Source organism: Urocitellus parryii, chromosome 9 (genome assembly GCF_045843805.1).
Source record: "Urocitellus parryii isolate mUroPar1 chromosome 9, mUroPar1.hap1, whole genome shotgun sequence".
Taxonomy (NCBI): Eukaryota; Metazoa; Chordata; class Mammalia; order Rodentia; family Sciuridae; genus Urocitellus; species Urocitellus parryii.
Genome location: NC_135539.1, coordinates 91,469,845 through 91,482,075, shown reverse-complemented (window position 1 = coordinate 91,482,075; position 12,231 = coordinate 91,469,845). Strand labels below are relative to the sequence as shown.

At 35.5% G+C, this 12,231-nt stretch overlaps 1 protein-coding gene across 4 annotated transcripts in view; it reads right to left on the bottom strand.

Annotated features, from left to right (window-relative positions):
* Drc8 (dynein regulatory complex subunit 8) overlaps window positions 1–12,231 on the bottom strand; it is a 114,546-nt gene that overhangs the window by 25,956 nt on the left and 76,359 nt on the right. For all 4 annotated transcript variants that reach the window (XM_026390752.2, XM_026390754.2, XM_077802603.1 and 1 more), the window contains one exon: window positions 11,353–11,425. In XM_026390752.2, coding sequence (XP_026246537.1) covers window positions 11,353–11,425 — 73 coding nt within the window. The remainder of the gene's footprint in view (window positions 1–11,352; window positions 11,426–12,231) is intronic.

Below are 12,231 nucleotides of genomic sequence, written 5' to 3'. Positions count from 1 at the left end.
AGTTTTAAAAACTAGATCACAGCATAGAAGAATCACTTTGATGTAATACTGAGTGGAAAAGATAAAATATTCTGGTTGTGTTTTAAGTGATGGATTCAAGAAAGAATATTCCCCTACTTTTTTCTTTTTAATTTAATAAGCATGTATTTTTATAATGAACACTTTATAATAGCATGTAGAATGGTTATGATATAATTAGGCAAAAAAAGCAAGATATATAATTTTATGCACTGAATTGCATTAGAAGATTACAGTCATGTTAAAAACAGGTACAGAAAAATTATAAGGAAGGAAGTGCACCAAAATACTAACGATGATTATATTAAAGTCATGAAATTGTTGGAACGGATATTTTTCTACTTATTTAAATTTTTGTATATAAATATTATGATAAAAATTTTTAAATGAAAAACTGTATCAGTCTATTGCCATGATTTTTTGTTACATATGAAATACATTTCCTTCATTTAAAAGAGGAAAAGTCGGTTTTTATATATTTCTCAGGGCCCTGTTTATCTGCTGCTGATGATTAATGCATTAGCATCATTTAATGTTTTTCTTCTAACTACAAATAAGCAATACTTACAGTATATTCTTTTATAACATGTCCCTCTCATTCCCCTAAATTTGCCTATTTCTACTCAGAAGGAATGGCTAGGAACCTTTACTAGATATCTCCAAAGTCCCTGCAATCTATAATTCTTTAATTACATCATCTAACATTAACAAAAATTAGAGCAGATCTAGTCCATTCTCCCACCTTTCCCAATGTAAAGATGTATAGGAACAATAGCAAAATATGTCATATCACCAACTAGTAAGATACCCCTTCCTTTGATACCCCTTCCTTTCCTATTCCCTGAGAAAGGAAGGTAGATTGGTTAGATTGGTACAATCTAACACTGAATGACATGAAACCGTAGGGCTCATTGGGAACAAGAATGATATAATTCAGTCAGGCTGATGGAAATTCTTATTTCACAGGGATGTGGATTACATTGATCTCATTCTATGAACCAAAAGTTCAGTTCTGAAGTGCCAACCCAAACAAAAAACAAAAAAATCTCGGATACTTAACCAATTAAAAATGAAGATAAACTGTGACTTTTAACTTCTTGGTTTTGAGGTATATCTTGTATGATAAATTATTTTTCATTCAAGATGGAAAAGTATAGGAGGTGATTCAGTAAAGTCATTACACTTTTTAACTAGTTAGTAAGGAGTATCCATCACATTTTGACATAAGATTCTCAACATTATAAAGTTTACATTAAATCACTGATCAAATATGTACTTCTGAACATTTTTTGTGGGTTTTCTCATTTAACTAAATGAGTAAGGACTGAATACAACCTCAAATATTTAAATGTACATGTATTTAAATTTTAATTGTCACTATTGTTAAAATGTTTAAAATTATCTTGAGCCAAATTAGATAGGATTTTTTTCAGTTTTCTTGCTTCAGTATCCCTAATGTCTTCTACATGGTAAATGCACAATAACTATTTGCTGAATGAATGAAGACTACCTCACAATTTTAAATTAATCTCACTCATGAAAATTTGCAATTTTTGAGTCTATTAATCAGACCTATTATAAAAATTTTTCATCAAATGTCTCTGTAGTCCTTTGCAAGCCTGAATTTCCACATTTGCTGCTAGGTATAATACCAAGTCTTAAAAGCAGGCACTAATACTTGTGTTAAATGTGTAAAGAAAACATGCAAGAAACAGAATTGCAACCAGAATATGATAAGGCATATAAGAAGCAGTATAGCAGGTTCATGAACCAGAATGTTAGGTTTTGTTCTAGATACTAAGGATTTAATGGTATGCAAAACAGATAACCTTTTTGCCTTCAGGGAGTTTATATTTCAGAGGCCAGGGATGGAAAACAGATAAAAAAGATAACTTCTGATTGTGTTGAATACCAAAAAAAAAAAAAAAAAAAAAACACAACAACAAAAACCTAACACAAAGGATTGGACTGCCAATCCAGACTTATCAGAATCTAGGCTACTACTCAGTATCAAAAGTTACTTATAATTTCAAGGATACATGTGCATACAAGTACAGATGAAACATGGAGAAGTTCAGGATGCCAACATGCCAACACTGTCTCTAAGATTCTTTCTTACCACATTAGGATGTGTTTTGACCCAAATTTAACTTATAAAGTCTCCAATTACTGTGAGTACTTAGAGGAAGAACACCCAAATTATTAGTAAGAGCAAGAACAAAGGGTATAAATAGGAATATGTTCATATATTCTAGAAACAGCAAGGAAGACAATGGTAGTAATGACAGGCCTAATCAATTAGGACCTAGGAAGCCATAGTAAGTAAAAGTACTTTGTATTTTTTTTTTCTAAGTGAATTAGGAGCCTTAGAAGTAGAGTTCTAAGCAGTGGAGTGACATGTCTCACTTTACCTTTTTTAAAGGATCCCTCCTTAACTGCAATGTGAAGAGTGAACTGCAGGGGCCAGAGTGGGAGCACAGGACGCACTTTAAAGCCTACTTTAGTAGTTCATGAAGAAATGACAATGGCTTAAACTCAGATGATGGATATAGAAGTAGTCATATGAGGTCAGATTTATAATTTGAAGGTAGTAGATATCGGAAATTGTTGATATATCATACACTGGATTTTTAAAAAATAAATCTAACTTTCTAATTTCTCTTTTAACTATCAAATTTAGTCTAGTTGCATTTATTTTCTGCTATCTTTGGATTGACCAAATGTTCTCTAACTCTTTTATTTTCTACATCAACTTGTAAGGTATACATATAATTTGTACTCTATTGTAGTTAACCTTGATATTTAAAACATGTATCTTACATACTATAGTTGCCCAGTAAGTTACTTCTAATATTTAGTAATGCTCCCTCTTAAAAAGATTAAAAATTGGAGATGTAGCTGAAAGGTGCATGCACAACACGTATAAGGCCCTGGATTCAAACCCCAGCACTGCAAAACAAATAAACAAAACACACACACACACACACACACACACACACAGATCATTTACTGATATCTCACATAGATTTATGTTATTTTTCTCCAGAGTATTAATATTGCTATTTTATAATTAATCAAATATCAATGGAATTTCAGAGTTAAAGAGGCAAGTTGCGCATATACAGCTACTTCACTTTCTCTCAAACCTCACTAAAATTTCAGTAAATGAATTTATGTATTTATTTATTTACTTTCTCTTTGCAGAGTTGGGGATCAAAACTAGCATGCTAGGCAAGCACTCTGTCATTGAGCTGTATTCCCAGTCCAGTAAATAAATATTTTCTTAAACTTACTAAGGGAGAATAGAAAAGGATGCAATGAAAATAAGATTTTGGAAGCTGGAAAGCAGATGGATGAGTGACAGTGATCTACTAGAATCAGAAAAGAAAACCTCAAGCCAGCAGTGGGTAAAGAATTCTCACAAAGCATGGGTTGCTTCAAGAACCGGAGGTGACTAAGTAGGTTCTAAAATTAGGAGCACTAGCATAAAATCTGTTTGAAAAATGAACCCATAAATCCCCTCTCAGTTTCTCCCTGGGTAACCACCTCTCTCTCTGACCCAGCAGGAGTCTAGAGACAAATCCTCTGCAGAGTATAAAACAGAAGGTGCTTTTGCTTCCCAGGCAGACGACTAGAAGATTCTATTTTGAGAAATCAAGACTGCAAAAGAGAAAATTCACAGATTCTGATGTTGGTAAGTCCCAGAATACCCAATGATGAAGTTTAACTTGACCATCTTCATGCTCAATTTGTTAATGAGCTGACAGCTCTGACACATGAAGAAAGCTACTAACAGAAAGAAAGATGAAAACAAATATGAATATCAACTTGAAGAGATTATACAAAGAGAAGAAAATTTTAAATAAGCTATCACCAATATTTCAGAGATATGAAACCTCTAAAAAAGAAGCTATTGAAAAAAAAAGGGACTCTTATAATGTTTTGAACAACCAATAAAAAAAAAAGAAAAAAGGGACTCTTAAGAACAAAAACAAGCTACTGAAAATTAAAAATAGTAGAAATGAGAAACTCAATAAAAATATTGTAAGAGAAAGTTCAAGAAATCTACCAGAGACAGAAAGTTCAAGAAATCTAACAAAAAGAGACAGAAAAAAAGTAAACAATAAGAAATCTAAAAGAGTAGCCCAGAAGCACACAAATAAATAGTAGGAGTCCCAAAAGAGATAACAAAGAAAATGAATGGGTAGTTAAAAATCATTAAAAAAAATCACAATAAAATTTCCTGGAACTAAACTATGTAAGTCTCCAAAAGTTTGAAAATGTCTACCAAGTATCTAACACAGATGGAAATGGATCAACCCAAGGTAAATCACTGTGAAATTTCAAACACTGGAGAAAAACAGATTGTCCAGCTAGAGGAATAGCTTCAAAACTCTTAATAAAGACCTTGAATGTGTAATTCTATCCCCACTAGCCAAGTCATTTTCAAACATACAAAGTCTGAAAATTTAACTTTCAATGCACTCTTTTCCAAGAAGCTATCAAAGCATGTGCACAAATGCTGGAAAGAGAAATCTGGGATATAAAGAAATCCAACTCTGAAGAGGAAAAATGAAAATTCCCTGGAATATCATCATAGGACTCCCAGAATGACAAGTACACAGGTATAGGGGTTAACCATTCCATATTGAAGTTGTATGAGTAAAGAGATAGCTAAATTAAGGACTATCACTACTAAATTCTCCTTGTCATGGCATCCTATTTTTACCCAACAGAATTCCAGGATAAACCTGGCCCAGTTCTTTTGGATCACTGACCTATTGTTATTATGTGCTGGTTGGTAGTTCTTGCTCAGTCTTCTATGCCTCACTCCTTGGCCCTGATGAGAACTTCTAATTCAGTCCTAAGTAACTTTTTACTTTAACCTAATTCTAAAAACTAGCAGATCACGGTGAACTTAGAAATAAAAAACACAGAGCAGCTAATTCCTTTGGGTTATTTTCTATGGAACATTCAACACCTCGTTCACATTACAGCTCTTTCTGATGATAGCTATGGCAGCCATGAAAATGTACCTCTTTAATCTCCACTTGAAGGAAATATAATCGAATGATGCCCCAGACATCATATTTGAGCCAAAGCCACACTTCCCATGGGCTGTTCCCAGACAATAATAGTGTGGCAGGGACACTAAAAAAGTCCTATGCCTGCAAAGAAAGACTCCTCTGCAGGGCAGGTCAGACGGAGGACTACCTGTTAAGCCTTGTTTTCTAGAACTGCTGCCAGATGTCTAACTCTCTTCCTAACTAATCTTCCTTCCTTCCTTCATCTCTCCATCACAGGGATCAGACCACCCTGCATTCTGACACCTTACCCAGCTTCTACTGGCTCTGACATCCCCTTCATGGGTATTCTCTCCAATAAATTTTTTGCACATGTCATGTTTATTGTTTGCTTCTTACAGTACCCAAAGCATCACAAGTGGTGCCAGAAGTAGTGTAAGAACACAAGCAGTGAGATGGAGATCCAAGCCAGGTTTTTTCTCTGCTGTGTAGCTAAAAAGGATGATGTCCTAAGTGGCAATTAGACCACTGACAGCCTCTGGCAATTGATTGCTAAAGATTTCAGCAAAGGTGACCTCCGAAAATGCCATGAAAAGGAATGTCCTTGTAGATGCCACAATTCAAGCATTTGAACTATAAGGGAAGAACAGTGCCTACAAAGCAACAGAGTTGGCTGTAGTTTACACTGATGCCCTGTTGAGGAATAATGAGAAATGGAGGGCCACTGTCAACAGACAAAGGATAGATTGAAAAGCATAAGGACTCTTCGGTAGTTCACAAAGAAACTCTTATCTCCTGCAGTGAAAGAACAGGCTCAGTTATGCAACATATAAAACAGGAGGGATAAATTTCTGTGAAGGATAAGATAATTATTTTAGGCTTTATAGGCGATATAAGATCTTTGTTGCATATTTTTCTTGTTTGTTTTTAGAATACTTCAATAAATGTTAAAACTGGGCTGGGGTTGGTTATAGCTCAGTGATAGAGCACTTGCCTCGCAAGCATGAGGCACTGGGTTCGATCCTCAGCACCACATAAAAAATAAATAAATAAAAATGTTAAAACCATCCTTAGCTCAGCCTATACAAAACAGGCTGTGGGAAGGATTTGGCCTGTGGGTTTTGATTTGACATCCCTGAAATAGAAAACATAACAACTCAGTATATCCAAAGGTGTTTAAATGCTTAGCCAACAAAGGTATTTAAGGTCAAGGTCCTTATTGCAAAACCCTGGCAGGCTGACATGTGGGATGCAGCAATCCAGATGGAGGCCCCTGAGGATGGTGGTTGGGTAGATCTCTTGGACACTCTGGACATGCACCTTTACCCAAGTACATGGTGGCACTTCTGCTGTACTGCAGAAGACTCACCAGGACCCTTGTCTGGAGCTTCCCCACCTCCTCTCCCAGCAGACAGATTGATAAAACGTGAGTTAAATCTCAGCATAACCTGGCCTGATACTGGAAGAATGAGGCTATACACTGAAATAGCAAAAGAAATTAGCATGAAGTGGAAGAAGCTAGCTAAGTATCTCTGAGATAGGATGAAAGTGAATTACCCACAGCTGACCAAGAAGGCTGGAATACAACACAAGATAAGTAAGAATGCTTTAGGTCCTTTCTCAGGACATAGGACCTAACACATTGGCCAGGAACCAGGAGATAGGGCAAATTTGCTGCCAGGATGGCCTTTATGGACCTAAATCAAGTGATGGCCAAACAGTGAGTAAAATAAAAAGGTCAGCTAATAGGTGGGCAGGCTAGAATGGATATATCATGTATGAGTCAGAAAACCCACCTGAAGATTATGTTCCTTGGGAAGAGAGTAGAATGGACAATGTACTGCTCATTAAGAACCCCATGAACATGCTGGTGAAAAAGGCAATAGCATTACTAAGTTCTGCCATGGTCTCCTCCGCAGGCCTGAGTTGACAAGATTAGGCAGTCATAAATCTGGATTTGTTAATACCTATGTAATGATTTGCCAGCCAACTCCCTGAAACCCTGGTAACAGAAACCAGATAAGAATTGCTAAACCACAGAAGCTAAGAGGTCTCATATCATGACCAGTAAGGTGGAAGAGGGAGCTAAGGGAAACTGCAGAGATGCTTAATAGAACAGTGAGTGAGAAGTAAAATAGATGGATAGCCAACAAGGATGCTTCTTAACATCTAAAACCAAGAAAGGTCAAGAATGGAAGAGCACAGGAGGCTGAGGATGGTCACCCCAATAAAAGGCACAATGCTTGCTTAGTTCCTAAGCTTCAGTTAATAATTTTACCTACACAGGTCTTATTTGTCAAAATCTTTTAGTTCTCCTTTAAAATTAATTTAAATCCTCCATAATTCCACTTAGATTTGAACTTCAAAGGATATAAACCTCTAAATATCCTTTCTACTTGTATTAAAATGCTATTATGTCCTTCTGGTTACCACATGCTGTAGATCCGAGAAACTTAATATCAAAGGAAGGACTGTTAGGTAAACTGTATGTCAACAAGATTTCTACTGACCCCTCTCATAGCTGCCAGTTTTTAGAATATCACAAACAGGAAGAAAAGCAAGTAACTAAATATAGAATATTGCATGGATGATGATACTGATTTTTTAAATGGTCTATAATAAGTGATTTTTTTTCAATGATATATTTCAAGAGAAACATAAGATTTCAAGTTGATCTTTGAGAAGCAAAGAGTTGAAAGTGTAGAAATTAAAGAGAGAAGTGGGTTTCTACACAACATTCAAGTGGACAACAACTATGGAAGTGAACACAGATTTCAACTTTTTATAGAATAATTTTAAAGCATATACACAAATAAATTAAAATAGAACATTCAGCAATATGACATGTTTCCTTAGATGTTTATTAAAAGCTTCAATTTCCTATAGACATTTGATAAATATTGTGTTTTCCCCTTGTTTATTTGGGAAAGTTCAAAAAGGATAGTGAAAGCTATTTTAAGTACATTACTAAAATTTAGCTAGAATAAACTGTAGTGTTATACAAATACAGAAGAACACAGATAGGTTACTGATCCATAACTATTTTAAACATTTTGTAATTTTCAAAGGCCATGTTGATATGCCTATGAAAAAGGTAAAGGCAAAATAAAACTTTGGACTAGAGCAGTGGCATATACTTGTAAACCCAGCAACTCAAGAGGCTGAGGAGATTTACAAGTTTAAGGCCAGTCTGAGCAACTTAGTGAGACACTTTCTCAAAATAAAAAATAAAAAGGGCTGGGGATGTAGTTTGGTGGGAAAGCACCCATGGTTTCAATCCCCAGTACCAAAAAATAAATAAATAAATACAAATGAAAACAAGAACTTGAGACCTAAGTATCCACCGTGGCTAAGTGCCCAAATCAGTGAGACAGTTTATGGTAGAGAGTCACCTGCAGAGCAAGCAAACCCAAATAAGCACCAAATGTCCACCAAGTAACAGGTGACTTCTTATAGCTATTAAATTTAATCCTCAGAAAAACATTTATTATTATTATACTTCTTTGTCAAAAGTGGAACTAGGTTTTGAAAAACCAAGCAGCTCTCTGCACATAGTTATAGGCAGAGACTATAGATTTAATCCAGATCTTCTGATTCTAGCTGTAGTATTTGTTCTACTTTGGCAAACCTTTCTTGTAAAAAGCCAGATAATAAATATTTCAGGTTTTGCAAGCTGCAGAGTCTCTGTCCACACTACAACCTTGTGATAAGAAAACAGTTATAGATAACGTGTTAATAAATGGATCTAACCAATGTTCCATAAAAATTCATTTACAAATATAAGTGGTGGGAAGAAATCAATTTGGCCAGTGTTATGGCTTGCCAATCCTAATATACATTAAAACATTAATATACATTAAAAATTACTAAGGGTCTACACTCTAAAGATTCTCCTTTTCTGACCTTCAGAGTTATTTTTCATTTCTGCTCTGCTTATTCTACTGAACACTCAACAATTATTATGACATCATATATTCATCTTCCCATTTCCAACTCTGCCCTAGTGCGCTGGGCTGCCTCTAACACCAATTCCTTTTATTTTTTATTTTTTGGATAAACACTTTAAGGTATCTTTCTTTTCGTTTCTTCCTTTTAATGTGAATACCAATACTGGAAAAATGTTTTTTTTTTTCTCCTACTCTTAGTAAAAATACCTTTTTGGAACCTCAAAATGGAAAAAGAATGCATTCTTAAAATTTTCAATATCCTCACTGAATATTTTTAAATGTTAATGAAAACTTGATACTGCTTTCTATTTTCCAAGGTGCTAATATCTGTGCAACAGTGTCATCTTTGTAATCTTCCATGACTTAATTATATATATTTCTCCAGGACTCAAAACATGTCTTGTTAGATATCATTCTTTTTATATATACATATGCATTTATTTTTTTAGGTGTAGAAGGACACAACACAATGCCTTTATTTTTATGTGGTGCTGAGGATTGAACTCGGGTCCTGCCCGTGCTAGGCAAGCGCTCTACCGCTGAGCCACAATCCCAGCCCCAAATATCATTCTTTTTTTGGGGGGTGGGATGGGACTGGGGATTAAACCCAGCAGTGCTCTACCACTGAACTACATCCCTGCCCTTTTTATTTTTTATTTTGAGACAGTCTTGCTAAATCACTGAGGCTGGCCTCAAACTTGTGAATCTCCTGCCTCAGGCTCCCTGATGCTGGGATTACAGGACATATGCCACTCACCATTTAACTTACTCCATTTACTTTGAAGCAAATTTTGAAGTATTATTATAGAGAAACTGTCTTGTCCAGATCACAATTCCTTCTCTTCAACAAAATAATAAATAAGCAAGGAATGTGCTAGGTATGCAGAAAAAGAAGGTAAATAAAATTTCACTTCTTTGCCTCTCTCTCTTATCCTCTTTATTAATCCCTGGCCTCTGCCAAAACTCACAAACTTAGATAAGCAATTGTGAAAAGCTTCTTCTCCTGCTGTGGCTCAGGTAGCTTTATCCCCCTAAGGTCTGTGCTTTGTTGAACTGAAAGCTGCACTTAAAATTAGATTAGGGCTGAAGGTTTGGCCCTAATAAAATAAATAAAGTGCATGCCTAGCATGCACAGGGCCCCTGGTTTCAAAGGAAGAAAAAGGGTAGGAGGGAGGAAGGGAAAGGAAAGGAAAAGAAGAAAGAAGAAGAGGGAAGGATGGAGGGAGGGGAAGATAGTAGACCAAAAAAAGCCAAACAGAAACAAAACAGGAAAGCCAAACAGGACATGAAGGTCTCTGGTCTTGTGTTGCTCATCTGTTGCTTAATTCTCCAGAGACTTAGCTATAGGAGGCTACGGTTTTGGATTAAGCTCCTGTATTGGGCTCCAAAAGACCAAGCTAAAAAATCAAAATGGAGTCATACTAAAGTTCAAGATCATCAAACCAAAACTAAATTGTTATCTTCTTTTCCCAGCAATCAAGAGACAGAGAATAACCAAATATTTCAAATAGACCATTTTGGATTGGCATAATAATTAAGTTCTGAATGTTTTAATCCTCACCCCCCCACCCCCACAACACACACACACACAACATGGTGATAATCAACCAGTTATTTTACTGTTGTTCTATCTTCCTTTGCCTGCCTTATAAGAAAGTAAAATAACTAATAGTCTTTGTTCTTTGCTTCTGCTTTCTTTGGCTTTTCTCTTTAAAATCAACTCCTCTGCTCAGTTCATATGCTTAGTCTACTTTATGGAATGAAGTGTTGCTCAGTTTAGGATCACAAAATAAAACCAATCAAGATCTTTAAATTTGTTGTGATTTTTTTTTTTTAACATCAGTATTTCAAATAACGGTCAATATAAAGTCAGGATATATAAATATAAATATATATTTATATATTAAAAATTCAATATAAAAAATAAACTTATTATTCTGTTACTAATTGCTGTTCTAAAAGTTTTTTTAATTTCCTCTAATAATTATAAATTCCTTAAACTCAGCTTCTTTTTCTGCTTCTATTTATTTATTTACTATATGCCTTTCATTTGTCATTGTTCTTTCTTCATATGGTCAGTACATTGTATCTACTGGCCTTTCCTCACCTAATTTTAAAAAGATGATAATATTAAAGTGGATTTTATTAGATTAATTATGTTACTTGATAACAGTCATTTCTTCAATATATGTAAAGTTTTTTAGGTCAGCTGGTTGATATACACAGCTGCCCTATTATTTTCAAAGAACACATTCAGTAGTTTAAAGAATTTTTAATTTCAAGTAAGGATTACAAAAAAAAAAAAAGTTAGGAGTCAGAGCCTAGGAGAGTTGATTGGGCAAGATTTCCTCAGCCCCACCTACCTCTGCAAGCAGATCATGTAGCTCTCCTTCACTAGGGCAGCATCCTAATGACCTGATAATTGTCCCAATTTCTCTGGGGGAAAAACAGAACAAAACAAAACAAAACCACTGTCAATAGTTTGAGAATAAACTCTTAAAAGGCAAGTATTATATAAATTACCCAGTTAAATAATTATCTCAATGATTCCAGATCATAGGTAGCATAGAAAACCAAGTCACTCTCAAATGGGGCCTTCATTTATTGCCATCCATCCAAGCTGGCAACCTATGCTGGGTTCACAAAATCTGACTACTTCAATAACTTAAGAAAACCATGAAAAAAGCACACAAGCACACAGAGGTACCTTTTCAAAATCCGGGGATGGCTCTGTGACCCTAGGGGTTCATAGAAAGAGAAAGAGTCACAGGAATTCTTTATCTTATATAGGGGACACACTAGGGGAGTTTCCATGAAACATTCTATCCAAAAAAGGGCAAAGGGTAGGATTACAAAGGGACAAGGAGGCAGCCTACTCCAGTTGGGCAACACCAACTCCCAGAGCTGCACCTTTCAATCCGAGCAGAGGCAAGTCCACTTGCATTGCAATAGGTGTGATACCAGTCCAGTACCTCTTTACTCAGGACTTAAAGGTGTGGGCACAGCTCCTATCCAGGGCGGCCCCCAACACTCATGGTTATAAAAGATATTTTCTGGGGAAAGGAAAAGGCAAACAAATGAACCAAAGAGAGATGAAAGAAATGTTTTCACTGACTGGCGTATGCAAACCTTTCCTGGGCCAAAATTAAAAAGTCCTAGAAAAGGAATAAAAAGAGAAAGAGGGAGAGCAAGAATAAGAAATGCCCACCTCTTGCCAGCTGATTTTAATTGTTACTTACTTA